At 34.0% G+C, this 18,684-nt stretch overlaps 3 protein-coding genes across 3 annotated transcripts; 1 reads left to right on the top strand and 2 right to left on the bottom strand.

The window, feature by feature from the left end:
- Positions 1-1,358: 1,358 nt before the first annotated feature.
- On the bottom strand, positions 1,359-4,015 carry LOC104226905 (CEN-like protein 2). The gene is made up of 4 exons (XM_009779001.2): positions 3,755-4,015; positions 3,267-3,328; positions 2,101-2,141; positions 1,359-1,798 (listed from the first exon to the last, which is right to left on the bottom strand). The coding sequence occupies exons 1-4, from the start codon at positions 3,956-3,958 to the stop codon at positions 1,578-1,580; spliced, it is 528 nt and encodes a 175-aa protein (XP_009777303.1). The 5' UTR covers positions 3,959-4,015; the 3' UTR covers positions 1,359-1,577.
- A 5,078-nt stretch (positions 4,016-9,093) lies between these two features.
- On the bottom strand, positions 9,094-9,889 carry LOC104226906 (uncharacterized). The gene is made up of 2 exons (XM_070149108.1): positions 9,873-9,889; positions 9,094-9,508 (listed from the first exon to the last, which is right to left on the bottom strand). Exons 1-2 carry the CDS (start codon positions 9,887-9,889, stop codon positions 9,094-9,096), a joined length of 432 nt encoding a protein of 143 aa, XP_070005209.1.
- A 5,352-nt stretch (positions 9,890-15,241) lies between these two features.
- On the top strand, positions 15,242-16,985 carry LOC138871237 (uncharacterized). Its single transcript, XM_070149109.1, has 5 exons — positions 15,242-15,424; positions 15,467-15,597; positions 15,718-15,886; positions 16,050-16,175; positions 16,296-16,985. The coding sequence occupies exons 1-5, from the start codon at positions 15,242-15,244 to the stop codon at positions 16,983-16,985; spliced, it is 1,299 nt and encodes a 432-aa protein (XP_070005210.1).
- Positions 16,986-18,684: the final 1,699 nt, after the last annotated feature.

Below are 18,684 nucleotides of genomic sequence, written 5' to 3' on the forward strand. Positions count from 1 at the left end.
ATCCCAAGATCTAGGTTCAAGGAGATCAAACAAAGTCATTAATGAAGGTTCAATATTGTCAACTAAAATTTTGGTCCATTCTCGTGATGAGACAATGTTCAGTACCAAGGATAAAGCATTAAGACTTTTAAATGATTTCTAAATTTGATATGGAGTATATCAAATAGTGTATCTACAGGATGCCACGTTTAGGAATCACCTATGTAAGTGTGAAGTGTTAGCCACTTCAAGGAGAATTTTATAAGGTCAGTTCTCTACGCACTTATGAAACCAGGCAGTGTTCATAGCTAAAACGAACACAACAATGAGAACCAAAGACAGTTAAGGGTTGATTGTGTGACTTATGGTTGTCTAGGTATATACCAAAGTTTGACGGTTCAAAGATATCAAATCTACCGATTGACCGAGTATATCTGTCATAAGTTCACTACGAAAGTTCAAAGGGAACCTACTTATCCATATGCGATTAATCCTTGCTTGCGAATCACATAGTTTTTCATGCATATTTCCGTGATATAGCTATTCCCCATTCATGTGGGGGATTGTTGAATTTTTTAAGCTAAAATATGCTTAAAAGAGGGTGAATGGGAAATGGAGGGAAAATGAAATATTTGAGTTTTCCTCCTTGACAAAGGGACATTGTCCCATATTGGAACAGGAAAAGATTTTTGATGGGTATATGTACAATTGCTCTTCTTCTAGCTCTTAAAGAGTTAAGAAGAAGGCAAGCTTTGCGTCGTCGCCGTCGTCGTCGCTCGGCTGGATTCGGATTTGGTCAAACGATTGATTGAATAATTTTTTGGACCAAATTTATTTAACGTAAAATTAATATTAAATCCAAATTATCCATTTTATTGACTCTGCCCGTCCGTTTTTGTAACGGAAAAAATGAAAGTTTCCTTCCCGTCCAGTTTCCGTTTTTGTAACGAAAAAATAAGGTTTTGAATTCCCGTTTTATTGTTGCGTAAATAGACATTTACGTTATGGCCGTTCCAGTTTATGTGAACCTATTTCCTTTTTGGTCCGTTCAAAAAAGAATGACCTCGTTCCAAATTTAGCTTAAACTTCCAATTCTACCCTTAATGAGAAGTTTTTATAACCACACAAATACTCTGGCCATCTTTTTGACTTATTTAGGACCACAAATTCCAAAAGTCTTTATTTTTTCTTAAACTCCGTGTTCAATTAAACAGGTTCATGAAACGGATGGAGTAATAAATACCCCATTTTGGTATAATAGTAAAGATGTGTGCAAGATGACCACAACACAACCGTTACATAAAAAAAAAAAAAAGGAAAGATAAAATGATAAGAAACAAGTACAAAACACACATACATACTATTAATTAGGTCAAACATTAATTTACAATGATGATATTACATGCTGCCTTGATCATGAAGTACATTCTTACCCACGGGTCTTATTCAAGCATGGCACTCCAACATTACATATATCTCTGAGATTCTTGTAAGATCAGTAATACATGCACTGCATACCTTGGTTCAGTGTTTTACTTTAGAGTAACGAGAACAGCAATAACCAATAAACAGTAATGATATAACGCACATCATCTTCTTCAACGCCTTCTGGCAGCAGTTTCCCTCTGGCAATTGAAGAAAACTGCTGCAACAGGAGACCCAAGCTCATTTTCTTCTGCGAATTTACGCGTATTAAATCGATCCCTGGAGAGAGGTGCAGTCAATACTGTTTGCCTCTTCTTCTGCTTGAACAGCAGAAATACAAACCTGTGAATTCCAATATTTGGCCTTGGCATTTCATAGCCAACTATTTCTTTCCCTGATCAAAATTTTTGGATCAGTATTTTGGATTTGATTGTGAGATATACACATCAATGAATTTGTAAACTCATTAATTTCTAGACATTGCATATATATAAATCTAAGTGTAGAAAAACAATTCTTTCTTTTGTACTCTTTTTTTGTTGATCAATAAAAAATAAATACGAATCAATACCTGATCCCGTTACCACTAGGCGAAGAAATTTATAATAAGGAAAATATGTATTTAAGACAAATAAAATATTAAAAACAAAAGCTGTTACTATTTCGAAGCTTGAAATTTGGGTTAAAGATACATACCAAACGAGCAATCTGTAGTGCCTGGAATGTCTGTGACAATCCTGTAAAGATGGTCAAATTCTTTTTTCAGGTATTTGTCAACTATCAAAGCGTACAAATATGTCACTTTGATTTTATCATAAAACTGAGTACGTTTTTATTCCGTTACTACATGATATGACCATTTTGCAGTTTTTTTTTTTTTTTTTGGGTTCTGTTTAGTGAATGAAGCACTATATATAATGATAAGGGAAACAAGTAATTATTAGAACAATGTGACCAATTATTGGACATATTTATAATTTGCTAAGTCTAATCAAATGCTACAAGATTGTCGAAATATTATTATTCATGCTTAATATGTGTCATGACAAAAAAACAAGGTGTGACTGGACATTATGTCTGTACAAATTAGAGTTGTCTCCTATTGGACTATTACTATCCGATAGGGTGGGATATCCCATGGGATTAGCTATCCTACTTTTTATATGGGATAGCTAATCCCACTATTTTAGTTTGAAAAATATCTCGCGGTTAGCTAATACTCCAAACCAAATATAAGATAAAGTTAATCCTAAACTTTATCCCAGAATTATTATCCTTATCCCATGTACCAAACGACCTCTAACTTATTTGCTTTAAGTACATCGTCATAACAAACATTATCAAAAGATTTCTTCTTTGCTCCTTTTGCAAGCAAATCACAATATATCGACCATATTTTTCCTGAGCTGCTGGTGGCATTGACATAAGATTAATAACACATGTTTTCTTTGCTTTTGCGTTCCCAAATACAATTTTTTTTAGATATGTGTCTCAGTGGTGTCTTTAATATGTAAAGGTCAACAAACCAAAAAAAAAAAAAAAAAAAAAAGAAGGAAGAAATTGTTTTCCCGAGAAGCACAAACTCAAGAGTCAAGGCAGATTTTCTTTTTTTAAAAGTATGCGGACCTTTTCACAAAATATTTCTTGTCCGAACACCATATGATCGATCATATTTAGTCAAATACCTAATAACAAACTCATATGTCTTTTCATTACGGTATTTTTTAACAAGTTTTTAGATAACAAGCCTGAAGAATTTTTATCTTTTCGATGAGATCGTATTATTTTCCCTCCAAGTAAACAAGGAAAAGAAGGGACGATAAAATTGAATGAGTTAGTAATTAAAAAACTTATTTCTTTACCAGTGTAGGTGTTCCCTGAGATATGGATCACTAGGACCAGGAACATCTGGGTCTATCATGATCTGTCAATTAAGGTAAAAAAGAAAAATAAGGGGTCAATATAAACGATTTACTATATAATAGAAATGTATAAAAATAAATTTAAGGGCAGAGCCATAATTTTGAATTTATGAATTCTAAATTCTAGAAAAGACAGTATAAGTGGACTTCTTAACACAATACAACGAACCGTAACTAGAACTCTAGCTCCGCCAGTGGCGGAGCCACTCATTGGCAAGGAGAGTCAATTGACACCCCTTCGCCGGAAAATTACACGGTATAAATATGTTAAATTCTTAATTTTATGTGTATATACTATACGTTGACCCCCTTGATTTTTTTGTGTGCTTACTTATTTATATTTTGACTCCCCTTAGTTAAAATCTTGGCTCCGCCGCTAAGCTCCACCCCTAATAAAAGTATTGAAAATCGAAGGAAGCAGTATGTACCATTGTAAAGAAAGATCTCAAATCACCTCCATGAACTTCAACCCTAGGTTTAGAGGTGACTGAGGAAGGAAAGAGTTCATGCCCATTATAAACATGCTTGCTGCTGTTATAAGTAACAGACATCTTAACACTTGGAGTGAAATAATCAACAACTTCCCCAATCACTCTCCCAATCACAAGGGGATCAGACATTTTTGAACCCATATATAAGAAATCTATTTAAAGTTAAGAGTAATAGTAGTGGGAATATTATATATGAAGAGTTCGACCGATTTGTATTTTGGTGAGAAGAGAGTTGCAAAAAGCCAATATTTATAGTGGCCATCAGATCACTGTAGAGTCAGGTGTGTTTGGACTAAAATATTGATAGTTCAAAAAAAGGGGACCAAAGAAAAGAAAAGAAAAGCCCAAAAAGGTTATTCTCCTACTCGTCGTGGTGCCAATGAGTTAAAGTTATAGCTTAGCAGCTAGAGAATATGTGTTTTAATTTTTATTAGGGCCAAAAAAAGAAAAAAGAAAATAAAAAGTACTCCTTGTAAGGTTTAGAAAGAGGGATAAAGATGATTTGACATGTTAATGCACTGTTGTCTATTTCTCTTCAGCCCAACCTGCCCACCCATCTCCCCATTTCCCCCTTTTTTATCCTAAGCTTCCGTTTGGCTGTAAAATTTGAGAGCTTTTTTTAAAAAAAAATTATTTTCAAATATCTTTTGCTTATAGATTTAAGCCATTTTATGGAAAATTTTGAAAATAAAATCCTCAAATCTCAAAAAAAAGTTTTAGAGTAATTTTTTAAGTTTTCTGCTCACAAAATTTCAAATTCTTTTCAAGTAAAATACGTGTTCAAATACAATTTTAACTTTCAAAAATTATTTTTCATCTCATCTTCAAAAATTTATTTTTCATGTTTCAACCATATATATATATTCAAACGTTAGATAAATTTGAAGCCAGATTGTTTGAGCAATTTTGGTGGTTAACTAATATACAATCAGATACAAAACAATTAGAAAAGATGATAAACAAAAGATTAAGAAGATTTGATCAAATCTACATTTTCTAATGTTAATGTTCATCATTCTCGTAGATTCAACGAAGAAGAATTTAGGGTTAAAGAGAGATAGAGAGAAAGTTCGAGATATTTCTTATTGATTAAGAACCGAAAAATGAATCATCTAACTATTACAAAATCGGGTCTCTATGTATGTATACATGGCCCAATATATGTAAAGAAATAAAAGGCTAACTAAAGACTAACTAATGGGCCTAATCTGATGTACATAAATAAATAATAATTGGGTCTGAGCCACACTGATTTCAGCCTATCTCAACAGCCCCCCCTCAAGTAGGAGGGTGAGAGAACTCCCAACTTTCGAATATGAAGATGGTGAGAAGGCCCACACAGGGGTTTGATGAAGACATTCGCGAGCTGAGAAGCACTGGAAATGTGAGATAAACTAATGAGACCTTCAGCAAGCTTGGTACGTTCAAAATGGCAATCCAACTCAATGTCTTTGGTCCGCTCATAGAAGACAGGATTGCAGGCAATGTGAATGGCAGAGATACTGTCACAATGGAGAGGAACAGGAGAAGCAGAAGAGACCCCAAGATCAGATAGAAGCCTACACACCCAAGTAATTTCAGCCACAGCCTTGCTCATAGATCTATACTCAACTTCAGCCGAAGATAAAGAGACCACTGCATGTTTCTTAGATTTCCACCCAATGAGACTGCCACTAAAGAATAAACAGAAATCAGAAACTAATCTCCAGTTATCAGGGCAGGATCCCCAATCACTATCACAATAAGCCTGCAAAGAGAGATCAGTAGAATTCGAGTATAAGAGGCCAAAATTAGAAGTGTCTCTGAGATACCTCAACAGGTGCAAAGCTGCCTTCATGTGAGGAAAGCAGGGCTGTTGCATGAACTGACTAAGATGTTGCACAACAAAACTTATGTCAGGCCTAGTGTGAGTGAGGAAATTTAGCTTACCAACGAGGCCTCTATAATTTTCAGGATTAGGGAGAGGATCCCCTTCTTTAGCCTTTAACTTTACATTTAACTCAAGGGGACAAGTTACAGCAGAACAATCAGAAGAGTTAAGAGTAGCTAAAAGGTCATGTATAAACTTTTTCTGATACAGAAGAATCCCAGAAGGTGTATGAAGAACTTCAATCCCAAGAGAGTAATTAAGAGAGCCAAGATCTTTAATTTTAAATTAAAGACCCAAAAAAGGCTTGAGAGAAGAAATTTCAGAGCCATCAGTTCCAGTTAATATAATATCATCCACATAGACAACCAGAATAACCATAGAGTTGCCAGAACCCCTAGTGAACAAAGAGTAACCATTGAGTGAGTGTACAAAACCCCTAGAGTGTAAGGCTTGAGATAACTTGGCATACCACTGCCTGGAAGCCTGCTTCAGCCCATATAAAGACTTTTGAAGCTTGCAAACTAAAGGAACATAGGAAGAAGAAGACCCAGGAGGAAGTTTCATAGGCTAACCTTTTTTGACAGCCACAACAATTAGGGTCTTAATAGTAGACATTTTGACAACAAGGGAGAAAATCTCATGGAAGTCAACACCCTCCACTTGAGTGTCACCCCTTACAACTAATCTAGTATTATACCTCTATATATTCCCATCAACTTTATACTTTACTTTGTAAACCCATTTGCAGCCAATAGGCTTTTTGCCATGGGGAAGCTGAACAATTTTCCAAGTTTTGTTAGCCTTCAAGGCCTCAAATTCCCTCCTCATAGCATTTTGCCACTCAGGGACAGTTGCTGCCCGGGAGTAGGAGTGAGGCTTAGGAATATGAAGTTGAGTAATATAGTGAGCATCATTACTGGATAGACGTATTAGAGAAGAGGAATGGCAGACAAAATTTTTAAGATAAGTAGGAGGATTATGAGGTCTAGAAGATCTTCTCAAAGGAAGATCAGAAGTAGGAGAGGAAGAAGTAGGAGGATTGGAGGAAGATGAAAGAGGACCAGAATAAGAAGGAGAAAAAAGAAACAGGGAGGGGGGGAGAAGGAGCAAGGGAAGGAGAATAAGAAGAGGAGGAGGAAGATGAAAAAGAAGAAGAAGATGAGGAAGGATAAGGATCAAAAGTTTCTGGAGAGAGATGAGAGGAGAAGAGAAAGTGGGTAAGCCAACAAATGAACTACGGAAAGGGAAAATGTGTTCTTTGAAAGTAACATCCCTTGAGATGAATACTGCTTTGCTAGAGAGATTATATAGTTTGTATCCCTTCTTAGAAAAATGATATCCTATAAAGACATATGGAATAGACCTAGGGTGAAATTTGTTCTTATGGGGTTCGGTATCGGTAAAATAACATAGACACCTAAAAACTCTAAGATGGGAATATACAGGTACGTTCCCAAATAACATTTCATAACGAGTTTTCCCAAGAAGTAAAGTACAAGGAAACCTATTGATTAAGTATGTGGCAGTAAGAATGCAATCTCTCCAGAATTAAATAAGGAGGTGAGATTGAAAAAGAAGAGCTCTAGCTGTTTTAAGTAAATGTCTATGCTTTCTCTCCACCACTCCATTTTTTTGTGAAGTGTGTGGACATGAAGTTTGATGAATAATTCCTTTACTCGATAAATAGGCAGATCCTGCAATACTGGAGCCCAATTCAAGGGCATTATCACTTCTAACATTTTGGACTACAGACAGAAATTGAGTCTCAACCATGGCAACAAAAGCTTTGAGAAGGTCAAAAGCATTGCTCTTGGCACCCATCAAATTATTCCAAGTAGCTCTAGTATAGTCATCAACAATAGTTAGAAAGTACCTAGAGTAAGTATAGGTAGGTGTAGAATATGGACCCCATGTATCTATGTGAATCAATTAAAATGCTTTAGTAGTTTGTGTAGAACTGTCATGGAAAGACAATCTTGTTTGTCTTGATAAAGGACATATATGACAACTAAAATACTGCTTAGAAGAAAAAATACATCCAATATTATTCATATGTTTCATTTTAGAGAAAGGAACATGTCCAAGTCTATAGTGCCGAGCAACATCAGCATTGTTGACTTTATTAGGTACATCAATGGTATTTACCGAGGATGTATCACTAGTTGCAGGAAAAGAACAAGAAATAAAACTAGAAGTATTAACAGTAGGAGAGATTGGAACAGAACAATATTGGCCAGCATAAGTAGCTTGCTGAAAGAGTTTGTAGAGACCATTGTCTAGCCTACAAAGCACCACTGGCTTCTTCAGTGAAGGGCCCTGTAGAGTGCAAACAGCCTTGGTAAACTGTGTAATATCAATATCATGGCAGAACATCTTATGAACACTAATGAAATTATATTGGTAACTAGGAATGTAAAGTACATTGTGAAGAATAAGATCAGGAAATAAGACTAGAGAATCAATATTAGTAACTTTGACTTTATAGCCATTGGGAAGAGAGACTAGGTAAGGATCAGGTAAGGTTTGTATGTTGAAAAGCAAACTTTTAATGGAGGTCATATGATCAGATGCTCCTGAATCTATTATCCAAACTATTCCATCTACTCTACTCATCATACAGGCTCCATAAGACACTTCTTTCTAGGGGCAACATACCAGCAAAGTTGGCAGACCCTATGAGGTTAGAACTAGGAGGGGAAGCAGTAATTTGGGCTTGCTGCTGAAGTAACATCATCAGTTGGGAATACTAGTCCTTGGTAAGGCCAGGCACTGCAGAGGAACTCTGACACTGAGACCGAGACACATCAGTACCACACTTCATAGTAGGAATACTAGGCATTGTGTTGGATTCAAGCTCAACATGAGCAGCTGATCCTTTAGGGCCCAAATTCTTTGTAGGTATGAAATTGGGAGGAAATCCATGCAGCTTATAGCACTTGTCAATGTTGTGACCTGGTTTTTTGCAATATTTGCATACCCTAGAAGACCTAGTAGACTCAAAAGAGACCTTAGAAGGAAAATTAGGCTTTGACACAGCAGCATTGTGAGTTGATGTGGGGTTCAGTACACCAGCAGTAAAAGAAGCATAAAAAAGAGGGAAAGTGAGTCCCAGCAGATACCTGCCTCTGCTTCTCATTAGTTAAAAGAATACTGTAGACTGTACCAACAAAAGAAAGAGGCTTCATCATTAAAATGTTACTCCTGGTCTGAATATAAGTTTTATTTAGACCCATAAGGAATTGATAAACTCTTTGTTCCTCATCCTCAGCTGATTTGGCCTATAGGTACAAACCCTTGCCCTACCAGCTGAGATGGAGGCAATTTCATCCCACAACTATTTTATCTTATTAAATAAGATGATATATCAAGTGACACTTGAGAAATATGGGCCAGTTCCTTTTTTAACTCAAAACAGTGGCACAATCAGCCTTACCATATATTCATTCCATATATCCTTAGCAAATTCAGAATACTCTACACTTCGAGTAATATCTTTAGACAAGGAGTTTACTAGCCAAGATATTACAAGATCATTGCACCTTTTCCATTGTCTAGCTAAGGGTGACCCATCAGGAGGTCTCTCAGTAGCACCAGTTATAAAACCAGTTTTATTTCTAATAGACAAAGCAACTAATACAGTGCGTCTCCAGCTACCATAACATGTTCCATCAAAAGGAGTGGAGACCAGAGAAGTCCCAAGTACATCAGAAGGGTGAACATATAAGGGGTGACATGGGTGGGTATAATCATCCTCATGAAACACAGTACGCATATCAGTAGAAGATGCAGGGGTTTGAGTGGGATCAGAATTACCATTTGTCCTATTGGCAACAGATTAAAAAAAATCAACTAAGATAATGAGAATACCAACAAGTATATCACTAAAATAGGGGAAAATAGAATAGGTATACCAGCCTCTTTCGCAACCGGAAAGAGAACGACCTTTAATGATAAGGAAAACGAAGCAGAAAACCCTAGCTCGAAAAATGGTCAAATCCTAAAGAATATCGACCAAACCTTCAGATTTAATATCGAAAAACTCCATCGTGTAGGAAAACCCCACCGAAAACAAAAAAATCAATCGAAAAGATCACTGAATCGACGAGCACTATTGAACGTTAAAAATTCGATGAAAATCGATGAGGGTAGAATCGATCGGAAGCGTAACACTAGATTAGCATGGACCTGTGCTCTGATACCATGTTAATGTTCATCATTCTCATAGATTCAACGAAGAATAATTTAGGGTTAAAGAGAGATAGAGAGAATGTTCAAGATATTTCTTATTGATTAAGAACCGAAAAATGAATCATCTAACTATTACAAAACCGTGTCTCTATGTATGTATGCATGGCCCAATATATGTAAAGAAATAAAATGCTAATTAATGACTAACTAATGGGCCTAATCTAATATATAATAATTGGGCCTGGGCCACACGGATTTCAGTCTATCTCAACAGAAAGACAAAGAGTTTCCACTGTCACAGAAAAGAAATAATATAAAAGATCTCTAATTACAATTAGGGACGTATCTAGATCTTAGGATATGGGTTCACCTGAACCCATATTTCTCTTGCTAAACCACATATAATAATATTATATTTCTTCAAAATTACTTAAATTTATGTGTGTGCACCCATGCTCAACTCCTATGGTGCAATAATTATTGAGTGCATTTCTACGAATGAAATTGACGGTTAAAATCCCACTTCGAACAGTCTTGTTTTCTGCATGGAGTATACATATATACGTGAAAATCATCAAAATTTTAAAAAGAATATAATTTTGAACCTATAATTTCAAAAGTATAGTGATTAATAGTAAGAGACTAAAGTTAAACATATCAAATATAAATTGTAAGTCCACCTTTTCAAAATAGTGTACCCATTATCTTAAAATCATTTAATCCCTATAAAATATAAATACCCCGAGTGTTTTACAAAACCTACAGGATCATATAAGTTAAACTTTCAGATAGTAGGTACACTATCTATATTATATTAAAAGAAGAATAGTGAAGCATGTGATTAAGCCAAGTGACAAGCTAAAATAAAGCCATTTGGCAATTTAAAGACAACATAAAAAATTTGAATTATAAATGGAAACATATTTAATGGAAATAGTAGTCCCAGATTTTCTGTAAATTGAATTTCATTCTTTAATTAATCAAAGCCAATTATTTTAAGATTTAAACTAAAAATAAAAATGTTCTCTTTTTAATGACCAAAGACGTACACCAAAAAAAGGATGCAATTTTCATTAAGCAAACCAATATACTATAACTATAGGTATCTTTAATTAAATTTGTGTATAATATAGATTTTGTGTATAATTCAGTAATGGTATGAATCCTTTTTTGAGAAAGAATCATTGTATCTTATACATTAATTTTAAGTTAAAATAATAATTCTTTATTTAGTACAAGCTTTGTATTTGACCTTATTTGTGAACAATATACATTACTATAGGTATCTTTAATTAAATTTTGTGTATAATTCAGTTATGATAAGTATCTTTTTTTGAGAAAGAATTAATTAAAATTTCGTTAATTTTGTTTTGTATCTTACACATTTATTTTAAGTTGAAAAAATAATTATTTATTTAGTACAAGCTTTGTATCTGACCTTATTTGTGAACATATATATCTATATTATATTAAAAGGAGAGTAGTATGCATTGTGGTTAAGCCAAATGACAAGCTAAAATGAAGCCACTTGACAATTTTAGGACAACATTAATAATTAAAATTATATATAGAAACATAATTAATGGAGGTAGTTTAATTAATCTTATACATAATCTAAATAGATCTAGACAAATCTAATATATATATTTATATTTAAATTTATATGTATATTTGTATCAATATCTATATCTATATCTATATATTGATCCACTCATAAATTTTCTTCTATGTTAGCTAAAACTATGGAGGTGAAAAATTAATTAAAAACTATAATAGAAAAAATATATATATAAAGACGTAAATTGAGATAACCTATGACTATTTATACTTTGGAGTAAGTTAAAATATAAAATAAAACTAAAAATTACTCAAGATATTAAAGATTTATTGAGTTTAAAAACTAAATAAATTCAAAAAGCAAAATAAGATCTTACATAAAGTATACAAATTAATTATAAGGTAAGAGAAAAATTAAATAATCAGCAAAAGATATTTTAATAACAAGAAAAATAAATTCATATTAATATTGATAAATCGTGCAAACGAATATTTTATACGTAAATATTACTACAACATTTAGATATAATGTGTTCAAACAATTAAGAAAATATTTTTCTATGATTAATATTTGAATTGAGTTTAGTTAGTTTAAGTTTGAAAGCATACCATAATTTTTTGAAAATATGGTCCAATTAAGAAAATAGAATGATAAAAATTATTTGAAAAACAATAAATAACATTCTCTCTCACTAACATTCTCTCTCGGCGCACGTTAACGTGGCTTTGCTAACATGCGCTTGGAAGCCATGGGAGGGAGAGGCAGACCCAAGCGGAACCAGACGAAGATACCAGTGAATGATCAGCGATCAACGGAAATAAGGAGTGTTGTGCTGGAGCTGTTTGTGTCACCAAAAGGGTTACGAATCGAGGAGCCGAGTGAAAACTGTACTCCTAGAAGCATGCAAAGTGAGCTAAACAGAGTAGATGCAGATCTATCACTGGGCAAAGGCAAATCGAAGGAAATTATAGCTACTCCCGCAGCTGAGCGAGCTATAATTGACGGATCTGGGCAAAAGGAAGTACAAACACAAGGAGTGAAACAGAATAAGAATGTAACAGTACCATGCAGCTCAGGTACTGTTAAAGACGGCGAGCAAGGAGAAGCAAGGAAGATGACCATGGACCAATCCTGGGCAACCGTGGTTGCAGGGAACAAATTGGCTATGAAAGGGATGAATTTACAGTACATAGCTCCAACAGTTCAAAATGGGGGAAAATCGCGAAGCTAGAAATTGAAGATGTTGAACTAGAAACTGAGAAATGGAGTTCTGCTATTGTTCTATATGTGATTGGGGATACACCTACAATTGGAGCTATGGATCGATTTCTGACCTCAGTGGGTAAGTTTTCAGTGAAACCACAAATCTTCTACCACAATGAAGGATATTTTGTAATAAGGTTCACTAATTTAGAGGAGAGGGATCAGGTGTTGTACTCTGGGCCACATACGATTAATAACAAGCCTATGATAATGAAGGTTTGGTCGGATGATTTTAATGTACATGATGAGGTCCTGAAAACCATTCCCCTATGGGTGAGGTTTCCAAACTTACCCATAAATTGCTGGGGCATGAAAGCTTTAAGTAAGATAGGCAGCACATTGGGAAATCCAATATATGCAGATGAATGTACTACTGGTTCAGTTAGGATTTCTTATGCACGTATGCTGATAGAAATGGACATCACAAAGCCTCTACCTAGATATGTGAAGCTACAGGATCATAAGGGGAGGTTAATCCAGCAGGAAGTCACCTATGATTGGGAGCCAAAATACTGCACAAAATGTCTGAAAATTGGACATGATTGTGCAGAGATTAAAATAGTACAACTCCAAAGAGTGGTGCAGCAGAGAAAGATCATAAAAAATAAGCAAGTATGGCTCAGAACTGACAGACAACATGATAATGTGAAGAAGGCTGAAGTACAGCAGGAAGCAGCAGTGATTAATCAACAGAGTGAACCAGATCCAATAAACAATGATGCTCAGAGAAAGGAAGAGGGGTGGATAACTGTCCTAGGAAAATTAGCAGCAAGGGCAGCTAAAGCTAAACAAGCTGAGGATCAGGAGATATTGGGAAGCAATGGATTCCAAAGCCTAGCAATAAATCAAGCATATGATGAGCCAGGTACAAGTACAATGCAAGAGAGGAGTTTAGAGGTGCAGGGGCTGTATCACCACCCATACTTTATACCTGAATGAGTGTGATAACTTGGAATGTGAGGGGACTGAATAAGACTTATAAGCAAAAGGAGATAAAAGAATTTATAAAAGGGAATAATAAAGCAATAATAACATTAGTAGAGCATAGAGTAAAAGATCAAAAAGAGAATGCAGTGATAAAAAAACTAGCACCTGGTTGGGAATGGATTTCCAACTCAAGTATAAACCATAAAAGCAGAATCTGGCTCATGTGGGATCCTAGGATATACACTTTTGAGCCAGTAGAAATAGAGGAGCAACTGATACATGGTCAAGTCAGAGTTATTGCAAAAGCTGTTATGTTTGGTTTTTCAGCAATATATGGATTACATACTGTTAAAGACAGGTTGAAGCTATGGGACAAGATGAGGCAAATCCACAGCATACAACAAGGACCTTGGCTAGCTATGGGAGACTATAATGTTGTTGTACATCCACAAGATAGACTATGTGGTACAGAGGTCCAAGATATGGAAACAAAAGATTTTAAGGAGTATATAAGGGATACAAGAATGAATGAGCTGCAGTATGTGGGGAGGAACTACACCTGGACTAATAATCATACCTATAGCAGAATTGACAGGGGACTTGTAAATACTATTTGGATGATGACAATGTCAAATGTGAAAGTTCGGGTGCTGGAACCAATGGTATCTGATCACTCACCACTAAAGCTAGAAATCTATCAGGCACAAGGAAAGAAGAATAGGCCTTTCAAGTTCTTTAACTTTATTGCTGACCACCCTCAGTTCATGCAACACATTGAAGAAGCTTGGAAGGATAGGAGCACAAATGGTAGAATGCAGATAGTATGGAACAATCTTAAAGGGGTAAAAGAAGCTATCAAGAGCCTAAATACTCAGCATTACAAAGGGGTCGATGGAAAGATCAAAGAGATAAGGAGGGAGCTGCAGGGAATACAAGAGGAAATGAGCTCAAAGCTGCAGAATAAGGAGCTAATTGACAAAGAAAAAGAACTGAAGGGTGAATTAGAAAAATGGGGAAAGATAGAAGAAAGCATATACAGGCAAAAGTCAAGAATGCAATGGTTGAAGTTGGGAGATTCTAATTCAGCCTACTTCTATGCACAAATGAAGAACATGAATCACTTGAATGGAATCCAAAGCTTAACAAATGAGGTGGGAACTCATCTCATGATGGAGGAAGATATAGAAGCAGAGATACTAGGATACTATAAAAAATTGCTTGGATCAAGAGCTGACAGCATGCCAGCCATCAATCCAAATACCATGAAGCAGGGAACAACATTAAATAGAGACCAACATGTTCAGCTAATAAAGCCAGTCTCCAAGGAGGAAGTGTGGGAAGCCATGAATGGTATCAGTGACCTTAAAGCACCTGGTTATGATGGGTTTAATTCCTTATTTTTCAAGAAGACTTGGCATATTGTAGGTGAGGATATAACAATGGCAGTGTTGGAATTCTTTGAAACAGCACATATGCATAAACCTATCAACAGCACAGCAATAACTTAGTGCCTAAAGTCAGAAACCCTGTGAGTATTAAAGAATATAGGCCTATCTCATGTTGCACAGTTCTATACAAAGTGATCTCCAAGGTTATAACCAGGAGATTGCAGGAAGTTATGGAGGACTTAGTAGACAACACACAATCAGCTTTTGTGCCTGGAAGAGTGATAGCTGATAACATAATTCTAAGCCATGAATTAGTGAAAGGCTATGGAAGAAGAGGAGTATCACCCAGATGTATGATGAAACTGGATATGCAGAAAGCTTATGACTCAATTGAATGGCCATTCATGGAGCAAGTTCTAAATGCATTGGCTTTTCCTGACAAATTTGTGAAATAGGTTATGACATGCATGAAGACTGTGACTTATACTGTGATGATAAATGGAAACCTGACAAAACCATTTGAGGCCAAGAAGGGGTTAAGGCAAGGAGACCCTGTGTCTCCATTTTTGTTTGTGCTGGCAATGGAGTACTTAACAAGAAGCCTCAAAACACTGAACCAGATACCAGATTTCAACTACCATCCTAAGTGTGCAAAGATGAAAATCTTGCAGCTTGGATTTGCTGATGACCTTTTATTGTTTTGCAGGGGTGATATAGGCTCAATAAAGCTCTTGTTCAAATGCTTCATGGTGTTCTCAAATGCTTCTGGCCTGATGATCAATAAACACAAGAGTTTCATCTTCTTTGGTGGAGTATCACAAGCTGATCAGGAGGAAATCCTAGAATTTCTAGGAATTCAAAAGGGTAAGCTGCCAGTAAGGTGCCTAGGTGCCCCCACTAAGTTCAAAAAGAGTATCCATAGCCCAGTGCCAATCTCTAATCGACAAGATAATGGGAAGAATAGAGTCATGGACTGCCAAATTTCTATCTTATGCTGGCAGAGTCCAACTGATAAAAAATGTGTTGTTCTCTATACAGACATACTGGGCACAAGTTTTTGTGTTGCCTAAAAAGATTACAAAGTTAATTGAAGCAATGTGTAGAAGTTTTTTGTGGACTGGCGAAGGAAGTATATCGAAGAAGGCTCTACTGGCATGGGAGAAAGTCTGTTTGCCTAAATCTGCATGAGGCTTCAACATTATGAATATAGCTGTGTGGAACAAGGCTGCCATCTGTAAGCAATTTTGGAATTTGTGCAAGGAGAAAAAGAAACTGTGGATCTAGTGGATACATAGCTACTACATCAAAGGAAGACACATATGGGATGTTCAACTAAAACAAGCATCGTGGATAGTGAATAAGATCTTAAAAGGAAAGGAGACATTCATGGATGCAGGACTCAGCTATGAAGACATCATGAATATGCAAAGCTGCTCAATCAAAAACATATATCACAGGTTGCGTGGAAGATTTGAAAAAGTTAGTTGGAGAAGGATAGTCTGCCATAATACAGGATGCCCACGATGGACATTTATTCTAACTGTGGCAGCTCATGGGAAGCTATACACAAAGGATAGATTGCAGAAGTGGGGATTGCAGGTGGATCAGAAGTGTGTATTGTGCAACCAAGCCAATGAAACTATACAACACTTGTTTTTTGAATGCACATATGCGAAAGTATTGTGGAGCGCGATGTTAACATGGCAAGGAATTAGAAGACCTGTAGCTGGTTGGGATGAGGAATTACGATGGGCTGAAAAGAAAACTAAAAGAAATACAGCTGCTACAGAGTTGTATAAAATGGCAGTAGCAGCAACAGTATACCATGTATGGAAAGAAAGGAATACTAGAATTTTTCAAGCAAAGGTGATAGGTTGGGAAGCAATGAGTAAGAAGATCATTCAAGAGATACATTGTCGAAGTACCAAACATACATCAGGGATACTACATAGACTAGATTGGTACCCAGTGTAATAGTTAGATATAAGTGTATATAACAGCATATGGGGAGGGGGTGAAGTATAGGAAAGAAGGTTATCTTGTAAGGATTTTTTGACTTACTTGTAAATATTTTCCCTGGTAATACAAAGTTTAATTACCAAAAAAAAAATATTATTTGAATTTGAGATGAGAAATTATTTTAATTTTTATTTATATTATATTAGAATGAGTGTGGTAAAAATAGATATTAAATTCATACAGGCTAATAAAAATTCACATGATAATGTAATAATATTAGGTATTGAATAATATAAAATCAATAATAAAGAATAAATAGAAAAAAAACTAAGATTTTTTATCATAGGAAAAAGTGTAAAACTTATTTAAATTTGAGATGAGAAAGTTTTTTATATTATGATAAGAAAAGTCATAATATATATCCACATAACTCAAGTCTAATAGTAAAATAAAAAACTAAAAATATTGAAAAATAAAAATAAATTAGAGATAATGGAAGGACATTTATAAATCATAAGTTTAGAAAATAAAATAAAATAAATATACAATACTTAAAAATATTATTAAATTTTAAATAATTTAAAATTTTTGAGCAATATTTTTGAAACAAATAAATATTTATTTTATAATTAAAAAATTATATATTTATCTTATATTATTAAAGAAAAGTAGTTGAGAATGATATTAAATAAAGTTACGAGTTAATGAAAAACCACATAAAACGTAATAAGACTATATATTAGATTAAAAAAATAGGAAAATTATGTTAACTTATTAGAAATTTACTATTAGAAATGAAAAGAAAAGACTATTTGAATTTAAGATTAGAAAGTTCTTAAAACTACGATGCGAATGCTCAAATTATGAATAATACCACGAAATTGAAGTCTTATTTATGAAAAATAAAATAATAATAAAAAATAAAATTTTAAATTATAAAATAAATTTCTAATATAAGTAATTTTAGAAAAATTAAATTTGTATCTGAAAACTAAAAAAGAAAAAAATTTTATGTAAAGAAGTAAAATGACAGTGAAAATATTACTACAACATTTAGATATAATATATTCAAACAATTAAGAAAATATTTTTCTATGATTAATATCTGAATCGAGTGCAGTTAGTTTGAATTTGAATGCATAGCATAATTATTTGAAAATGCGTTCTAATTTAGAAAATAAAATGATAAAAATATTCGAGTTTGAGATGAGATTTTTTTTTTTGAAAATATTACGTAAAGAATTAAAATGACAATAAAAATATTATTACAATATTTAGAAATAATGTGATCAAAAAATTAAGAATTTTTTTTCTATGATTAAATAAATTTTTAAAATACAAAATAAATTTCTAATATTGGTAATCTTAATAATGAAAATTAAAAATTAAATTTTATCTTATAGCTAAAAAAGAACAAAAATTTAACTGTATCTAATACAAAATTAATTATAAGAGAACTCAATACATTTTGAACATGATAATCAAATAACTTATGTATTAATATCTTAATCGAGTGCAGTTAGTTTGAGTTTGAATGCATAGCATAATTTTTTAAAAATGTAGTCCAGTTTAGAAAATAAAATGATAAGAATTATTTGAGTTTGAGATGAAACTTATTTTAAAAAAAATATTATGTAAAGAATTAAAATGATAGTAAAAATATTATTACAATATTTAGAAATAATGTGTTCATAAAATTAAGAATTTTTTTCTA

Source organism: Nicotiana sylvestris, chromosome 6 (assembly GCF_000393655.2).
Source record: "Nicotiana sylvestris chromosome 6, ASM39365v2, whole genome shotgun sequence".
NCBI lineage: Eukaryota > Viridiplantae > Streptophyta > Magnoliopsida > Solanales > Solanaceae > Nicotiana > Nicotiana sylvestris.